This window comes from Mustela nivalis (genome assembly GCF_964662115.1).
Source record: "Mustela nivalis genome assembly, chromosome: 1".
NCBI classification, from domain to species: domain Eukaryota; kingdom Metazoa; phylum Chordata; class Mammalia; order Carnivora; family Mustelidae; genus Mustela; species Mustela nivalis.
Window position 1 is genome coordinate 28,068,870 of NC_139020.1, and position 20,186 is coordinate 28,089,055.

The 20,186-nt window shown below is 37.1% G+C and overlaps 1 protein-coding gene and 1 long non-coding RNA gene across 5 annotated transcripts in view; one reads left to right on the forward strand and one right to left on the reverse strand.

Annotated features, from left to right (window-relative positions):
- SAMSN1 (SAM domain, SH3 domain and nuclear localization signals 1) overlaps window positions 1-20,186 on the forward strand; it is a 140,385-nt gene that overhangs the window by 40,887 nt on the left and 79,312 nt on the right. Inside the window, exons 7-8 of the mRNA XM_082689328.1 lie at window positions 12,796-12,922; window positions 14,592-14,944. Of these exons, the coding sequence (XP_082545454.1) occupies window positions 12,796-12,922; window positions 14,592-14,944 (480 nt within the window). The remainder of the gene's footprint in view (window positions 1-12,795; window positions 12,923-14,591; window positions 14,945-20,186) is intronic.
- The window catches only part of LOC309843716, a 212,125-nt gene that overhangs the window by 13,752 nt on the left and 178,187 nt on the right, over window positions 1-20,186 (reverse strand). The window lies entirely within an intron of this gene.

Here is a 20,186-nt window from a genome sequence, read left to right on the forward strand (position 1 = left end):
TTCTTTCTTATCCGCTGTATAACTTTGCTACTGGATTAGTTATCTGTTTTCAAAGTCCCTCTCCCTGCGCTAGGCAGGGCTTTCTGCTTCTTGCTGGAGGCCATTCGGAGGAATCAGTACCTCATCTTGTTGGCCTTGGCATGTGGCTGCTTGAGTATATCAGAAGGTGGCATTTGGCTTCCCCCAGAATGTGTGACCCAAGGCACAGAGTAAGAAGGAGACCAGGAAGCCTTTTAAAACTTGGTCTCCAAAGTCATATGCCATCACTTCTCCCTTATTCTATTTGTTATAGACAAGTTATTAAATCCAGCTAATACTAGGGAGAGGGGCATTAAGACCCACCTTTTGAAGAGAGCAGTATAAAACAATTTATAAACATATTTTAAAACCACCCAAGCCACCCAATAATAATGTGACATTATAGATGGAGGAGTTTTCCTATATCCCAAGAGCAATATTATAACTCATTTTGCAGGTAGAAAGAATGTAGAGCTCTATTTGTTAGCTAGAAGAGAGACATAATCTCTTTTTTAATAGAAGATTTTACGGAGTGGATTTAGTTGGTTCTAAAGGAACATGGAATGTTAATATGAAATCTACATCTTGGGCTCTGGTGAAATGAAATTAAAATCAGAATAGATTTTCTTACTTTAGTATCCAAAGCCATGCTCGCTGTGTCTGTCTATCTATCTACCTACCTACCTACCTACCTATGTATCTATCTATCCATCTATCCATCCATCACCTTTTAAAGCAAGGAAAAGAGGTTAACTAGTCCCCATTCAACTTTAATTTATACACAGAAAAAGAAATGCCTGGTTCCAATAAATGAATTTTATGAATGAACTATATTCCTTAGCCAAGTTCTTATTATATATATATATATATATATATATGTATATATGTATTATCCCATAATGATCATTTTAAAAAGTTGAAAGGAATTATTGGGGTATCCCTTAGCATTAGTCTCATGTTTAAAAGAATTATACAATTCAAAAAATGGCTTGAAAAAACATTCTGGGGACTTATACTGTGCCAAGCACCAAGTACTAATTGACATCTTTAAAATGTAACACAAACCTGAAAATGGGGGCCTCCTCCCTCACAAATCCACATCGTACACCCAATGGCAAAGTAAAATCCCATCACTCAGTACTGGCTTCAGTTGTTTCAGCTATTCTGTTGATTTCCACTTTTTGCCTCCTGGTCCTTGGCTACAATTTGTGGGACTTCTGCTTAGCTTTGGCCTTTATAGTAACCAAACTTGCTTCACCTTGATAGAAGTGATAACTTTTGACTTTGAACTTGTTTAAATTCTCTGTGTCCCCGATTCCTTATGTGTAAAATGGTGATGAGAAAAAATTCTTATGATTGTTAGAAATATTAAATGAAACAGCATATGTATGTTACCCCCAGAAGAGGAGCAATGAGCACTTGTGTCCTCTCCCTAAACTCCTTGAAATTCCATTGTAGGCCTCACCCTCAGAATCAAGTTCAAAGTTCCCTTCTGTTCCATTGTAAACTCCATCCAATGCCCTTTGCTTAATACCAGGTACATGGATTTTTCAAGTAGATGTAGACAGTAAGGATCTTGCATTGACCAGTACTAAACATAATAAAAAATATCTTATGCTATGATTCCAAATATTACTTAACTCAAATATATATTTGGTTTGAGTTTAAACTCTATCAGAGTTTCAAAAACGATGCCTATTATGTACCTGATAGTGAAGGGCAGGAAGGAAATAAGGTGTAGACAGCTTCATAAACCATTTTCTTGATCCTAACTCTCTACGAACTTCTGAGTTTGTGGATTTTTGGATCATGTGTTGGGACTGTAGTAAGTGATGGATGGGGAGTGAATCCACTATATATTTAATGTGTGTGTGTGTGTGTGTGTGTCTATATATATAGATAGATATAGATATAGATATAGATATACCTACACACAGATTTTCATCTTTATATGTATGTATTTGGTGAAATGGTAATCACTGTACTTTGTTAACTTGATGACTATTTAAATTGAGAGAAAAGGATCCTTTCTCCATTATTTTGGCACCTGTGTGGTTTTATTTTTATTTTATTATTATTATTTTTTAGAAGAATGTTAACATCAATCTTGTCCTTTTCTTTTTCTAATGCTAAAGATGGTAAACTTTTTTTAAAAGACTTTATTTTATTTATTTGACAGACAGAGATCACAAGTAGGCAGAGAGGCAGGCAGAGAGAGAGGGGGAAGCAGGCTCCCCGCTGAGCAGAGAGCCCCATGTGGGGCTCGATCCCAGGACCCTGAGATCATGACCTGAGCTGAAGGCAGAGGCTTTAACACACTGAGCCACCCAGGTGACCAAGAGGGTAAACTTCTAATACTGGAGTCCATCTCACTACCAAAGACATGTAAAACCTGCTGCCTATGAAATGGAAGGTAACTTCTCCCCAAATAATACTATTTAACTGTTTTTTCTGTTTCCCAATAATTTTGATACAGTGAGCATTATTTTCTATAGTTCTTTATTGCATTTGCCACATGGAAGTGTTTTTAGAGAACATAAAAGACTCATACTTATCGAGAAGCTTTCTGATTTAAGCATAAAGCAGTACCTCTAAAGAAGAATGAGTTTTAATGTGAAAATGTTCCCCCAAATTCAGCAATTTCTTGTGAGATAAGGAAAATTTTATAGTGTTAAAAAGTGTATCGACTTTCTCTTACCATATTGAAATCCTCAGATCACCTTAACCATCCTCCTTCCCTGGTTGGGCCATTGCTAAACAGAAGTTCAGGGGAAGGACAGGTTTTAGGAGGTATGGAAAATTTCCAGGGCACTCATAGACATCCACACATCTTGTAGTATGTACCTGATAGTGAAGGACGGAGATCTGAACCAACTAAGCCCTCTTTATAATTATTTTTCCAGACTTGCTTTTGGGACCATGGCTAACTAAATTAGACTGATTTATTTGATTATTATTTCCTAAAATGTAATATAAATACTTGCAGATTCTGTGGAAATGAGTACCTTCAGTAAATCTTGTTTCGTTATATAGGTGCAAATATGATCGTTTCCAGGTATCTCCATTCACAGGACTCTCTTCCCAAAGATAATTAACATGTTAACATCTAAGTTTCTACAATAGTTTTCTTCTCAACAGTAGTTTTTTGCCTAAGGGATGATAGCTATTCTAGGTAGGAAGAGGTGATGAAAAGGTACTGTTTAAATATGACTTCTGTTTCCTGAAAAATTACTGTACTCTGCCCTTCGTGGTCCCATGCCTTCTAAGTTTTTAATAACTAGTTAAATATCAAAGAGCTGTAAGGAAAAAAAAAAAAACCCTGAATCTTGATAAATACAAAAAGGACTTCCCAGGTGATAGTAAAGCTATGCATTTAGAAGGACTAAGAAATAACTTAATTAGAAACCGAATCAAGGAACCAGATCAAGAGACCCAGAGCTACCACTTCCTTTTCAAAGTAAGGTATTGGGGTAGATGAGCACAGAAACTTGTTGGAATTCTAATTTAAATATGTGGTTATTAGTAGCCCATTCTTACTTTTCCCTTGATAATCTTCTGAGGTCCAACAGTCGGGTGTAAATAACAAAAATGAGACAGTTATCTAGTGTAATGTCCCTAAACTTTTTAGACAAACAAAGAATTCCTGTGATCAGGCTTATTTTATTGAAGCCCAGAGGTGCACAGTGGCTCACTCAAGTTCACGTGGCTCGTCACAAAGCAGAGTATCTCAGTAAGGCAGCCACGCGTCTGCAGACCAGGGCTGGTTCTATCAAACCAGATCATTATTCATTTATTGTATAGATTAAATTATAGTTCCTATATACAATGTTTGTATTCTTTTTTTCCTATGTTATTTCCTACATCCATAGCTTGTTGTATGCTAGGACTCTAGTAGACGCTTAATAAAGATTAATTAATTTGTATGCTGGCACTCAGATTTCCTACTGTGCACATTTTTTGGGTCAGCTAGAGGATGTACCCAAAAAGAGAAGCAGTCTTACGAACTGTTCTAGAAACTTCTTCCAAATTTGAGAGCAGAGGATATTACACGGGAAGTAGTCTCTGACTTGTGTAATCCAGGCAGCTCCCAGCTGACTTTGCAAGTGTCTTCTAGAAGAGTGACCCCAACATATGGATAAATGAGCAAACAGCAGTCTTGGCTCCCCCATACCGAAGTGGGGGAAAGATGACCATGGAGTTGTAACTTCCTGGTGCCATGGAAAATAGAGTCTGTGTGATGCATTATTCCAAGACAGAATTGCAAACACCAAAATCTACTTGAGAGGAAGCAAAAGGAGCCAGAAACCTGTATTAGAACTTGAGTAGGTGATTTGTATTTATATAGTGGGATAAGACTGTTACATAAAAGGCTTTGTTAGACAAGCTAAATTACACTGTTCAAATGTGTCTTAATCCTCTAGGCAAGTGCTTTTCCCTTCCCCACATTACCTTATGCAATCTTCTCTCCTGTGAATAACCATCACATTTTATTTGTACTTCTCACATGACACACATTAACCTTTTCCTCCAGATGTTTGGGTTTTTTTTTTTTTTTTTTAAGATTTTATTTATTGGGGCACGTGGGTGGCTCAGTTGTTACGTGTCTGCCTTCGGCTCAGGTCCTTGGGAGGGAGCCCCGCTTCAGGCTCCCTGCTTGGAGGGAAGCCTGCTTCTCCCTCTCCCACTCCCCCTGCTTGTGCTCCTGCTCTCGCTGTGTCTCTCCCTGTCAAATAAATAAATAAAATCTTTAAAAAAAAAAAAAAAGAAAGATTTTATTTATTTGAGAGAGAGAGTGAGTAAGAGAGCAGGAGTGGGGAGGGGGCAGAGGAAGAGGGAGAAGCAGACTCCCAAATTACAGGTGGAATCCAGAATCCTGAGATCATAGCCGGAGCCGGAGGAGATCATAACCTGAGATCATAACACTTAACTGACAGAGCCACCCGTGTGCCCCCCTCCAGGTGTATTTTTAACCAACTGTTCATTTCAGATATATTTATTGACATATTAAAGACCAGGTTTGAGATGTGTAAAAATCACTCTGGAGCCCCCCAAACTCATCCTTTTAGTGGAGAGAGCAGGCACAGGAACAGACTACTGTTAAGTTTGGTTTTTAATCAATTATACTAAGCAATGAACATCGCAAAGCAGACAAAATAGCTTATTCTCCTTTCTATCTCCCACAGATTAGGTGCTCAGTAAATGTGTGTTGAATGAATAAATAAATATTTTATAAGTCTTCTAGGAGAATATATTCTATTTCATTCATTCATTCATTCATTCATTCATTCAATTGCCTGCTCAGTGGCCTTCTTTAAAATTATGCTTAACCTTATTTTAAGTATTGGTCCAGTGTTTGTTTAATTTTAATGTCTATTACTGAAAAAATAATAAATTTTATAATTATAATGATATAAGAATAACCAACATCAACATGGCAATTTTTCCACCAGTTATTTTTTTAATCAATTCATTTATATAAATGAATTCTTTTCAAATTGTCTTTTTAGTTAGTTTTAGTTCCAAGAAAGCATTAAAATAATTCACTGAAATAAGACTTGTTTTCGTAGGTTGCATTGATTGATTCTAGTTCATAATTCTTTTGGTTTTATTACTGCCATTGAGTTACTACAATGTTAACTGATCTTTGTGACCTTACAGATTATCTTTTTGGAGTATGTTTTAAGTCATAAAGAGTAGTCCCTTTTATATAGAAGAGAATGGATATACAGCTTTGGGGTTTTAATAATCTCAGCATTTAAAGCTAATTATTTTGTTTTACAATAAAAATAAATTTCCTCATTTTTATCCAGTCCCTGGGTATCCTTCTTGTCAAGTGGCTGGGAAAAATTCACAGTACAAAAGCTGGGTACTTCTGGTCTGCTTGGAAGAAATAGATTTGATTATAAAAACCTGTATTCTAAACATATTTTTAAATTATAGAATTTCTTCTAATTATAGGAATAATATATGTTCATTGTAGAAAACTTGGAAAATGCAGAGTATTTAAAGAGAGGGAAAAAGCCACTTAGAGTGGTGTTTGTACTTTTTATACAAATTTGCATACTGATTTTTCACTTAACAGTGTATTGTGAGCATTAAAAAAATTATTTCTAAAGCCTAAAATTGGTAAATCTTTAGTAATTAAGTGAAGAGTCAGAAGAGTTTGAAACTCAGAAAAACTGTCAATGCAAAACACATGAAACTATCTGAGGTTTCATTTCAGGGAGTTCATTATAGGCTTTCTTTAACATAAACCAAGATATTAATTTGAAAACATCTCTGTATCTCCTGTTGAAAAAATTATGTGAAACAGACATCAAGTGAACAGGCTTTTTCTATTTGAATACTTGTTTAAGAGGTCACAAGAAAAGAACAGTTTTCTAATTCAGAAGAACAGAAGAACAAAGGGAAATGATTATACTTCATGCAAAGTCTATCATGTTACTTTCCAACTTCCTTTTCATTAGTGGGATAAAGAGTACACAATTCAGACAGTTAGGTGACCTGGATTTAGTTAGTTTCCGTAAGACTAAGATTCTCCTGTGTGAAAGAAAAGGGATACCATTGGAAAAAAATTAAATTCCCGAATAGTGAAATATATATGAGAAAGAAGATGTATGTGTGTCAATGAGGTATATATATTCATGTATTTGAGTAAATATGTATATGAGTAAATAATATATAAATAAGAAAAATAAAAAATATCTTTTTACATTCATATATATATGAAAGGGGAGATATGAATATATATGTATGTGTGTATGTGTATATATATATACACATACACACACACACGTTTCATATATATATGAAAGAGAATAAGCCTATAAATATGAGTGTTTATCTGATACTCATCCTCTATTGGAGAAGCATATTTAATATATAAATCAAAACCCTGGATTTGATTGGTCTTAATGTGGCTGTCATTCCTAGATAACTAGCAATTATGCTGGCTTCTAAAAATCTTGTGAGAAAGGACATTGGATTAAAAGTCAGAATACTTGATTCTCATCCTTGCTCTATTATTAATGAATTATCTTTCTCTGGGTAAGCCACTTAGCTTCTCTGGTTTTCTCATTTTTTAAATAGGCTGGTAGACTAGATGTCCAATAAGTTTCACCCCAGCTCATAAAATATGGTTGTAGGACTATTCCAATTCAATAATTCATTGATGCTATTTTCTAAAAATTATTCTATCATCCTAATAGTCAAGCAAAGTGTCAGAAAGTGAGGTATATTTAATTTAACACTTCTAACAAAATTTTTACATTATTTAAGGAAGGTGAGTGAAATGAACTAAAGGATAAGGTCACATTATATATGAAAGATGGTATATATGTAGTAAAATATACATATGAAAAATATTTAATTTATATTCATATATAATTGTCATTTTATTGGCAAGAAATTTTAAGTAAACTAAACACAATAATTTTCTCTCCTCTCATTCTCAATCCCTAATTCTGTTTTTCACATCATTACCAGATCAAGTCCCCATTCATTCATTCATTTTGTATTATTACTTCTAACTAATCATTTTATATCATTACTTCTAATACATTTTGTATCATTACTTCTAATTAATATAGAGTACCAACTGTCAAGACTATTATAGGTACTAAGGATACTGCATGGGACCTATAATGGAAGGTTATGGTTTCTGCCTTCCTTCAGTTTAGAGTCTATGGGGAAAGAAGACGTTTAACCAATGACACAAAAATATAAATCTGAAGTTGTGGTGAAAGCCAAGAAGGTAAAAAATGGGAACCTAATTTGGCTGTCTGAAAAAACGACATTTAGGAGGAAGCCCCAGGGGTGAGTAGGAATTAACCGGTTTAGGAGAATGAGAATAAGCATTCCAGGCCGAGAGAGCAGCACACATAAAAACACGGAGGAAAAAAAGTGCTCTGGAGATTGGTAATCTAAAAGCCATCACCTTGTGAGTATGAAGAGAGTCTAGAGCGTAGGTGTTATAGACCCCATCAAGTATTTGGGATTTTATTTAAAGAAAACTGGGAAATTTTGCAGTAATTTAAGCAAGATAGTAATATCATAAGATTTACATCTTTCAAAGAGAACTCTAGCATATATTGTGAATCAACTGAAGAAAGGCAAAAGTAAAAAGAAAACCATTTAGAGATTTCGCAGTAGTTTTAATGAGAGAAGTTTTTTTTTTTTTTTTAAGATTTTATTTATTTATTTGACAGACAGCACAAGTCAGCAGAGAGGCAGGCAGAGAGGGACGAGGAGGAAGCAGGCTCCCTGCCGAGCAGAGAGCCCGATGCAGGGCTCTATCTCAGGACCCTGGGATCATGACCTGAGCCGAAGGCAGAGGCTTTAACCCACTGAGCCACCCAGGTGCCCCTCAATGAGAAGATTAAAATGGGGTGGTAATAAGGGAAATGGTGAAAAAGAAACAAGTTCAAGGGCGCCTGGGTGGCTCAGTGGGTTAAGCCACTGCCTTCGGCTCAGGTCATGATCTCAGGGTCCTGGGATCGAGTCCCGCATCGGGCTCTCTGCTCAGCGGGGAGCCTGCTTCCTCCTCTCTCTCTGCCTTCCTCTCTGCCTACTTGTGATCTCTCTCTGTCGAATAAATAAATAAAATATTTAAAAAAAAAAAAAAAAGAAACAAGTTCAAGATGTATTCTGGAGGACAAACCAAACTCAGTAATGGAACTAGACCAAATTTAGTAATGGAGAGGTATGTGGCAAAGGTGATAATCTGATTTATAGAATGTGCATGAGGGTAGATGAAGATGGCATTCACTAAGTGGAAGAAGCCCAGAAGAGAATCATGTTTGCGGGTTAGAGGTCAGTCTTGATAGTGCCCAGAAGTTGTTTTAGGTAGACAGTTGCATATTTGAGTCTGAAGCTCTGATGAAAACCTTGGAGAAATAAATTGGGCATCCATCAGCATGTAAGTGGCATTAAATGGAGTCTGTGCGTGTGTGTGCACGCACGCGCGCGCGTACGCGTATGTGTAAGTGAGAAAAGAATGATGGTAATATTAGATGAGGGCCCAGAGTTAGTTATAAAGGAGTTGAAGCATTTGGTCTTGAGAGAAAAGGAGTTATCAGCATATAGGAGTTAGAGAAAGAATGGCCAGAAAGGGTGAAAGGAAAACCAGAGAAGCCAAGAAAATAAAGTGCTTCCTGCAGACCATCATGGTCAATCTTGCTGCATATCAAGCAGTAATGGAGTTTGAAATGGTTCATTGGAAAACAAAAGCAGTCTGAATGGAATAGTAGAAGCAAAAGCTGATTGACAGATGTGTGAACCGAGTTGAAAGGCTGAGAATTAGAGGAATTAAGGGAAGCACACACAATGAACTTTCTGAGAAGTATGCCCGGGAAAGGGAGGAGAAAGAGTGGTAAATAAAATATGGTGAATTAAAGATAGATAAGATCAGCGCATATTTGAATGTTTTGGGAGAAAGTCCTTTAAAAAGTAAGATGATCAAAATTCAATAAAAAGGCAAGAAGAATCAAATGGAAACCAAGTATGTCACTCCCTGATTAGAACAAATACATGTTCCTCAACCTGTTCTACAAAAGCGTCCTTGGAGGCCTCTCTTCAGGTTTCTGGCTGATTTTCCACGTTCTTCCCTCTGTTCTCTTCCTTGGGCATGCTGAGAATTCTTCCAGGACCTTCAGCTTTAGAACCTCTGCACAAGACAGAGCCTCACAGGAGTTCTCTTCCCCCTGCTTTTCGATGAGCTCAACCTTCTCTGTCCTTCAGATCTTAGGGCCGAAAATAGCCTCTCTGGCCATGCACTGAATTCAAAGCAAACACCATATCTTTATATCCGGTTCCTTATAATTCAGGCCTGGGCTTCTGTATCCTTAGAGAAACCACCCCTCATCACTCAATGTAAATTAGTAACCTCCCCCATCCACACTCAGTCATGCTGCTAATTGTTAGAGTAGCAGATGTCAGATTTTCTTGCTTCTGTATGTGATTATATGTTTATGGTATGCGACTTCCCTCTGGAATGTAGACCGTATGAAAGCAGGGGTCTCATTTTACTTGTTCAATGCCATAGCCTCAGAATGTGTGATAGTTAAAAAAAGAAAGAAAGAAAGAAAAAGAATTGTGATAGTGCCTGACATACAGTGGGGTGTTCAATAAAAGTTTGTTGATTGGTTGAACGGTGAGTTCAATTTATGAGTCAGTCTTCTTAGAAAACATCTAGAAATTAAAAGGTACATTATTATAAGTTTTAATCAAATTCAGCACAAATACACAGGTAACACATTAGGAGACTCTGGTGAATAACATTATAATTTTGAAAATATTCTAAAGGATTTATTTTTATTTTTTAAAGGGTTCCTTTTTAATTAGATCATCTTAATGATTCTATTGTGTCTTATTATAATATTTACTTTAACTTTCATCCCTCAGGTATGTACTACCTTAATAGCAAGAGAAGGTTTTTAGGAAATACTTTGCTATTAGAAAGTAGTATGCCTAGGGCACCCGGGTAGCTCAGTTGGTTAAGCATCGCCTTCAGCTCAGCTCATGATCCCAGGGTCCTGAGATCCAGCCCCACATCGGGCTCCCCGCTCAGTGGGGAGCCTGCTTCTCCCTCTCTAGCTCCCCCATGCTTGTGTTCCCTCTCTTGCTATCTCTATCAAATAAATAAATAATATCTTTTAAAATAATAATAAAAGAAAAAAAAAGAAAATAGTCTAGCGTAAAACTTTTACTATGGATAAGCCATTTGGTGGATAAAACATACGTACGAACTCAAGAGTGTATTTACATTCAGCAAAGACTTAACAAGCCAGGTACTATCCTAGATATATGGGATTCAAAAGGGAATAAAACGCAATAGATTGATCTCTATTAACTCAAAGATCTGTGAGTGATTAAAGATACAAAAGTTAATGAGTCTCTGCTTTGAAAAGACTGTAATACAGTTTGAACAAAATAATGAGAGGTCAGTTTGTTTTAACACCTCTGGGCCATGAGCTCTCACTTATATGAATTTAGACATTATACAAAAGCTTTCATTCCTCCTAGGGGCACATCATTAATATGAAATTCAGTTATCCTGGTCTGTAGCACATTTCTCCGTATCAAGTGAGAGTCATTTTCACAAAGAAGGCAGAAGGAGAAGGCAATTTCTGATTTCAGTGTTTCAACGGAGCAATTAAGCATCGGCTGTGATAGGAGGAGGTTGCCATATGAAAGAAGTACAACAAAGAAAATTATCGTGCTCAATGGTTGTGCCATGTCAGCTTATTATTTCTGGAAGGGCCTCAAGGTGAGAAAATGACTCGTCTTGAGTTACAGAGCCTGGGAAACCAAGTAAGTCAGAAAATACTGAAAAGGAATACAGAAGAAAATAATACAAAAATAAATAGCCATAGAAATTGTATGACATAGCTGAGTATGACATTTGGAGAGAGAGGGAAGATTTTTGCATATCTAAGAAAATCTCATCACCAGCCTCCCTGGAAGATGAAAATGATTTCAATATTTTCCCATTTATTTAAGGCAAACAGGTCTGGCTTGCTCTGACAAAACGTCACATTTCCTATTTAGGTGCTTTTATGCAGAGACACAACATCAAGTTTATACTGGTTGCTCAAAGTTATTCTTCAAGACCAAGAATCAGTGCTGAAAATAATGATTGGAAATGTTTGTGTGCCCGAGATCCCCTCTCGCAAACATTTCTTTGGGCTTAGTTTCTCTCAAAGGATTGGAGAGCACTATTATCAGTGTATCTCATTCAAACAGTAATGAGGAAGCATGTCATTCACCTTTTGAAAATTACGGTATTTATTCGGATGTCATTTCTCAGCTCTTCAATGAAAAAATGAGGCAAAACCATAAGAAGAAATAGGTCGGCGTCCAGAGATTTCTGGATGAAAAGTATTCCTCTATGTATTACCTGATATCTAGTCAACAGCACAGGATACAACTATTTTACCAATTAGTATTCAACTTAACACATAAAGTATTAATTTCCACAATATTTTGAAATTGTTAAAAGTAAGCTATCCTAAATAGAGTAAGTAAAAGCAGTGTGAGTACAAATTTGCCAACTTAAGCTAGTGGGAAGTGTTTCTGTATCTTTCAGAGAAATCTGAGTTATTAAGCAGTATTAATTCTTCTATCCATTCTTTTTGCTATAATAAACCAGTGACACTTAGGTACTAAAACATAATATAGAATGCCCTGGATGTTTTTTTTTGTTTTGTTTTGTTTTGTTTTTTTCTCAGTGTCTATCTTCTAAAATGCAAAAGGCTAGAATAAAGAAAAGGATTTTATTTGAAAACATTTCGTACTTGAAATAAAATGCTGTTTTATCGGAAATTTCCACAAGGAAAAATGAAAATCTCTGACTTTTGCTTTTTTGCCTCCCTCAGTCTGTTCCCACACTGTCAAGAAGCACCTTTAAACCTCTCGTTCCTTCTTTGTTACCCTGCAAAGACCTTGTTCCTTTCCACTATTTCACATTGAGCATGGGCGACTCATTTTTAGATGACTCCAGATTCAATTCAATTTGCAGCATGTTGAAGTTAAAAAAAAAAAAAAAAAAAAAAAAGGTAAAGCAACACCCTGCTTTAGTATGACTGGTCAGTTGTAATATATTTTACAAGTTTGAGACCAAAAAAATGGTCTGCTTTCAAATTATTGCTTAAAATTGTCCCAGGCTACAGGCTTTAAGGTCACATTATGAATTTTCCCACATTTATGATCTTGACACATTTTATATTTAATCTTTTGTGAAGAAGAATTTGTCTTTACCTTGAGCTGTGTTTGTGCTAGGCCGTAAAATCAGGCGGTGACCTAATGGAATCAACGGGGACGTTCAAGAGACTACAGAAACGAGTCTGGGCCAAGAAAGCCAGGGCCCCCAGTCTGAAGGAGATGAAACCTGCCTTCGTAAATCTCCGTAAGTAAGCAGTCAGAATGCTGCTAGACATTCTTCGAGAAAGAACTGGGGTAGTGCATAGGAAATGAAGGCCATTTTGATAAGGCCGTAGAATAATCATTAAAAGTTGAGGGGTTTTAAATTACCAACTTTTGGGGCGCCTGGGTGGCTCAGTGGGTTAAGCCGTAGCCTTCGGCTCAGATCATGGTCTCAGGGTCCTGGGATGGAATCCCACATCGGGCTCTCTGCTCAGCAGGGAGCCTGCTTCTCTCTCTCTCTCTCTGCCTGCCTCTCCATCTGCTTGTGATTTCTCTCTCTGTCAAATAAATAAATAAAATCTTTAAAAAAAAAATTACCAACTTATTTGTGAAACAGATATATCCTTACCCTACTTCTGAATTTCCCTTTATATACCTCGTATCTCCGTCCCTTCAAGACCAGACTCTGGGACAGAGTGGGAGAAAGAGATAGTAAGGGTCAGCACCGTCCACTGTCCCCATTCTTTGGCCAAAGGAAATGGTATCTTTCAATTTTGACTTGAGCGTGGCAAAATGGCACGTCATACAACTCAGATGTTCATTTATTTTTTTGTAATTGTGTTATGTTAGTCATCATACAATACATCATTAGTTTGTTTTTGTTTGGTTGGTTTTTTAAAGACTTATTTATTTATTTATTTGACAGAGAAATCACAAGTAGGCAGAGAGGCAGGCGGGGGAAGCAGGCTCCCTGCTGAGCAGAGAGCCCAATGCTGGGCTCAGTCCCAGGGCCCTGGGATCATGACATGAGCGGAAGGCAGAGGCTTAACCCACTGAGCCACCCAGGCGCCCTATCATTAGTTTTTGATGTAGTGTTCCATGATTCATTATTTACGTATGACACCCAGTGCTCCATGCAATGTCTGCCCTCCTTAATACCTACCACCAGGTTGTGACAAACACTGTATGCATAAATCTCTTTATAGATTGATATTAGAAAAAAATTAGAATGCCAATAGGATTTCAGCCCATGTCCACTGAGATTTCATTTTCATATGAAAGGAGAATATTTCATTTACTTCCTTATGATGCTCTCTGTACACATTACCTCAAAAAATTTAAAAATATGTAAGAATATAAGCACACCATATTGTGTTAATATATATAGGGATTTTTTTAAATTTGTATTTTTCTTAAATATCTTTCAGTATACTATTTGTATGTGATTTTCGGTCATTGTAGTCAAATTGAATTTAATCATTATATACAGCTTCAAAATCTTTGAGGTAAACCTGTCTTTACAAAACAAATCATTTACTATACAAAAGATTACTCTTTAAAGAATTGCAATTGTAGGGGCACCTGGGTGGCTCAGTGGGTTAAGCCTCTGCCTTCAGCTCAGGTCATGATCTCAGGGTCTTGGGATCAAGTCCCACATCAGGATCTCTACTCAGCGGGGAGCCTTCTTCCCCCTCTCTCTCTGCCTGCTTCTCTGCCAACTTGTGATCTCTCTCTGTGTCAAATAAATAAATAAAATCTTTTAAAAAATTTATTAAAAAAAAGTTGCAATTGTAAATTATTTTGTGAAATTAAATGATTTCCTGTTTTATCCTGTGGTGTTCGTTTCTACTATATAAAAGGAAATATAATAGGCATAATTTCTACCTGTGCAAAATCATTTGACTTACTTCTTATTTTTCTTTGTCATTCAGAAGATGAAGATGAAACATTGATTTCCTGTATGAAATTAGCCAGATACCAAGAAAAGAAAATTAGTAACGTTAGCACAAGAGGAAAGGAAGAAATGGAGATTGGATGGGATTCTATTTCTGCATCACGGGCTAGATCCAGCGCTTCAACTGGATGCAATTCAGCAGAAATGTTATCCCCCAACGAAGGTGAAGTTCAGATGTGGAACAGCTGGAAGCCGTTTCCAGAAAACCCTCTCTGGACATGTGTTGATTTCCCAATTGCCCAAATTGGACCCTGGAACAACTGTTTCCGCTGCCCTCACCACCCACAACTGAAGTCTTCTTATACAGATATGGATCTCCCACACTCGTGGGTAAGTTTGTAAATGAAAAGAAATGTATCGCCTCATCTGAATGTTTTTACCAGCAGGAAGGAAACAGATAATGAAAATGCTAGTCAGTCAAATTTATCAGTGTCAAAAAAGTTTCTAGAACTAGAGTTGTCTTTCCAAAAAGCAATGCAGCTCTCGTGACTTTTGCTATCATGTTACGTGTGTATCTATGTGTGTGTATGTGTGTGTGTGTGTGTGTGTGTGCACCTTGTGTTCAAATAATCTACTGCACAATATTTTTTAGAGATTTTTTTTTTTTTTTTTTTTTTTTTTTTTTAGTTGAAGGCTGTTCATTCAGATCAAGATGTGGATTGAATTCTGTAAATCATTGCTGAGGTCACCAAGTCTCACTGACCAATAGTAGCTAACTTAAATGAGCATTTTCTATGGGCCTGCCATTCCTCAAAGCACTTTATCATTTTATTTCAATCTCAAAACAACCCTGTAAGGTAGGGAAAGTTATTCTAATACGGATTCCCCCATTTTACAGTTGAGAAAAATGAGGCACAAAAAAAGTTAGCAACAGGTTCAATGTCACAGAGCTAACAAAAAGTGGAGCCAAGATCTAGAACCTAGACAGTCATATGCTAAGGATCCTGCTTTTTGCTAATATATTATAGTGTTTCCCATATCCGAAACTAGGCCCTAAAGCCATATGACTCGAGAGAAAGAGTATAGACTCCAGAGTTACAAAAAATTGGGTTTGGATTCAAACTCTGCTACTTGTTTGGCTTGGGCAAATTAATTAAAAGCTTTTATCCTAATTTTTTCAGTTGTAAAATGGAAATAGTAATATTAAATTCATGAGGTAGTTGAGAAACCAAAACTAGGTAACACGAATATCCTAGGACTTGAGAGTACTTTTTTTTTTTTCCACCTCGATTATAAGTTACTTAAGGCATGTATTTTGTACCTTTATTTCTCTACAGTTCATGGTCATGTGTGCTTGCAGTGACTGCATGGAACAACTTTGTGTTTCCAGGATCCTTACTCTATGCCATTTTGCTCTGAGAATCCATCTCGTACTAGACAGAGGCTGTATTTCATGGTGCATTAGAGCTCTCGGAAGAGGCTTGGAGTCCTTTTCACCTTTTAAGACTTGTATATTAAGTTAGGTCTTTGCAGACTAGAGCTAAAGTAATCTGTGTTCAAAGTACCACATTAAATATTACAGGTGTCCAGGAGCAGACTTGGAACTGATAAAACTGTCCAACATTAGTTATGTTTAGGAAGGTCTGTGCCACTTCCTTAGTCTTCATCTTCTCTTTTGGGGCCACTGGGTTTTGCCGATGTCTTCTTGGAGGACTTTCTTAGAGAGCACCTGGTAATATAATTAGGAACCACTTCTGAAGACTCCCCTTGACAGCTTCAGTGTCAGGATCAAGAATAATGACTAGTTGGCAAGCAGCAAAGCTGTTGTATAAGTATCTAAATTCACATATTTAGAGCTTCTTTCAAGAGTAAATCTGGAGTCCTTAATTTGGCAGTTCTGGATTTTAGCACTCTGACCTCAATCTAAGTGTTCAGCGCTGTCTATAACTTCTTGTGGATTTCCTGGGCTGGGCTGCTGAACTGAATTATCTGCTTATTCCTAATGACTGTCTTGTACTCTCCTGCCTCTCTGTCTTGGTGTTTGTGTATTGGCCTCTGCCTAGCATGTTATTCTTGCTTTTAACCATGACCCTAGCCCTTAAGACTTGGATTATTTTGTTGTCCTTTAGGAAATACTTTCTGGGTCATGCCAGATAGAAGTAATTGCACCTTCCTTTGAGCTTCTAGAGAACTTAAGGGCATTTTCTTTCATTATATATTTATCAAATACATATTGGCATCATTGTAGGCCAGTTTGCAATATTAGCACTGGGGATACAGAGCCAAAGAATACGTACACTGCCCCCATCTTCACGTAACTTACCATACTCTACCTTATGGTAGGATGACTTCGGCATTTGTTTATTTGTATTTTATCTTTGTATCCTCCATAGTCCCTAGAATGTGATGGGTCTTAGATTAATATTTGAGTGGCACCTGCTGACTAAATGAATGAAGTTTGAGAAACCAATGGATTTTGTTTCCATAGATCTACATATTTGTGCTCATTTTTCTGTTTTTATTTCAGTCCAATTATCCATAAACTCAGTTATTGTGTATGTGTGTCTGTGAATGTGTGTCTAGATTTAATTATATATACATAGTAATGTTTTTCTTTTCTTTTGGTGGTAGTTTTGTCGATTTTAGTACATAACTAAATGATTAAGTAAATGAGTTTTATCTGCAGAAGGTCAAACGTATCTGCAGAATACTCAGAATTTCAGATGATAATGCTCAGCATTTGTGACAGGAAAACCTCACTGGATTTGGAGCAAGAGTTCAAGAACATGCTAGAGTTAAATTGGTTTGGTAAACGTAATGAAACCACTTACACTCAGGGATTTGAGACACAGAATGAAAGAAGTTGGATGAGTGCAAATTATTATTTTTATATTCTACACATATATTCTATAATAATACCAAGTGAAAAATACCCAGTTTCATTTTAGCATAGCTGGTATTTTTTTTTTTTCTGTAGTAATTGCAGGGTTATTATTTGGGTTATATTTTAACTTTCATTCTACAGAAGGTACTGAAGGCAAACAGTGTTGAGGGAAAAGTTGTGCTTCTGAAATGAGTGTTACTTACCATACATGACAGGTAGTCAGAGGTGACATTTTTGCAATTTTAAAGGGTAAAAGTGTGACCAGATTTTTTTTTTCTTAATGTACCAACATATGCAGATATGCTGGAGCTGAGCCAAAACCCCACATTTCAGATAAAATGAAACCAATCCACAAAGACACTAGATTCTTCTTGACTTCAGAAATTTAAGCAATAGTAGATTCCAGTGCCTTTGATCCTGTTACCAAAGCAGAACTTTCAGGTGGCCTGCAACTGACTTGTCTTCCAGAAAGTTCTTATTCACCCTAGTCTGACTCCCTCTTATTCCCACTCAGGCTCATAGTCTCAAAGCTGGTTCTGATAGAACTGGGTTTAATACCAACCAATTCGGACCTTACCAGCCCAGGGAGCTTAGGCAAACTCCTCACCTTCTTTAACTCACTAATTCCAGTTCTGGACATTATTATCAGACCCTGCTCATCCCCTCTCTTCTGAGTGACTCTCTATGTACTGAAAACACCCATTTGTAAATCAAGGTTATCAGCATCTACCATGTGGGGCTCTTGGGAAGGTGAAAGAAAATGGTGCCAGGACTCAGGTGACAGTAGATGATATTCATGCAAAAACGGAGGAATCAAGAGGCTTGTGCTGGACTTGGAAAGAAGCATCATTTTATTCAGTGGAGATACCATAAACAAACTGAAATCAGACAGGGGAATATATATTATTTGCGAAGGGCTTTTCACAGAAGTCAACAGGAGGACGATGAGACGCACACAGATATTTAATGTGCAGTTTAGTTGTTTGCAAGGTCTGTGGGTTCTGGAGTGTGGGGAAAGATAAGTGATGATGGAACTGATATAAACCGAGAAAGGTAAAGGCCCGATTTGTGAAAGTATACACTCCACGAGAGAAGTGTGAAAGGAAAAACTACTTAGGGATGCAGGGTTTTTTTCCATATCTGAGATGAACGGTTGTGGAGAGGGGGTTTCAGATACATTTAAGAAAGGTAATAGTGGAGGTAACCAAAAATAATATGTGAAGCCGAGTGTTTACAATCAGTTTAGGAGGAGAGTGATTGAAGGGTACTTATGACGAAGCTCTGCGTGCTAAGAACTTGAAACATCTTAACAAAAGAGGAAAGTGAGTCCAAAGACACTTGGTTGGGAAGAAGGGCAAGAAAGAATAAAATGGGTATGTTGCAAAGGAGATGAGACCGTCCTTTAATAGAATGTTATGATAATAGCAAACATACTTCAAAACCTGGGGCAATTTTTCAGATTTATAGGAAGGACAAACAACTTATTTTTTGTGATATAAAGAAGTGATCTTGACATGAAAAGGGGGAGCAAATATACATTTTTTCCTTGTGTATGTCTAAAATATTTTATAAAAAATAGTGTGATACACTTAAGAAGTGATAATAGCAAAAGCTCTTTCAGGAAGAAGGAAAGACAAAGGCCTGAAAGAACAGAACAGAGACCCAAGTGCAGGATAATTCAAATACAAGGCGAATAGAAAAGTAATAACGAGAATTGGATACAAATCAAGGAAAAACAAGTGAGGGTTATATACAGAATCTCAAGGTGAGAAAATAAACAGAGCTCTACTTAAAGCATCTTAAAGTACACAAGAAGAGGATGAGAGGAGTGGGGTCCTAAGGTTTTGTTGGAATAGTATGTGAACTTGCCACAACTATGCCAGAAGAGAAAGCATGGATAATGGAACATTTCTACAGGGAACTATTTGTTTCAGTGAGAACAGGATGTAGGCTAAAGGTCATCAAGAAATAAAGGAACAAAATATTTTACAGTTAACCTTTTTTTTTTTTTGAAGATTTTATTTGTTTATTTGACAGACAGAGAATGTAAGTAGGCAGAGAAGCAGGCAGAGAGAGAGAGGGAAGCCGGCTCCCTGTTGAGCAGAGAGCCCGATGCAAGGCTCGATCCCAGGACCCTGTGATCATGACCTGTGCCAGAGGCAGAGGCTTAACCCACTGAACCACCCAGGTGCCCCTAGAGTTAGCATTTCAATTCAAATGGAGAGTAGGGGAAACTAATTATTGACATGGGAAAATGCTCCTGGGACCCCTAGACCCATCACTGAGTTGTGTAAGAGTTTTTACACTGACCAAGAAAACTACTGATCTGTGGGAAAGAAGGGACCAAAGCAGGATAAGCTGTTTGTGTGCCTCTTCTACCTTCTCTATTCTCCACCTTGGCAATCTCTCCCAGTCTATCTAACCCTGGTCTGCTTCCTTCAATCAGCATGACGTGTCATTACCAGATTAATCTACCAGATTAATGTACTTGACTAATCTACCTGATTAATGATTCCAAAGCTCAAATCTGGCGTTACTGCTCCCCTCACAAACCTTTAAATATCTCCCCAACACTGACAGGGTCAAATACAAACTCATTCACCTAATCTGCCCTCTTAACTAGATCCCCACAAGTCTCTTTCACGGATACACTCTGCTGTCAGCAAGGTGGTACCAAACAATGATTTGTCTCCATCTCCATAATTCTGTTTATACTGTTTCTTCATTTAGTCCCTCCTTTCTTCTCTA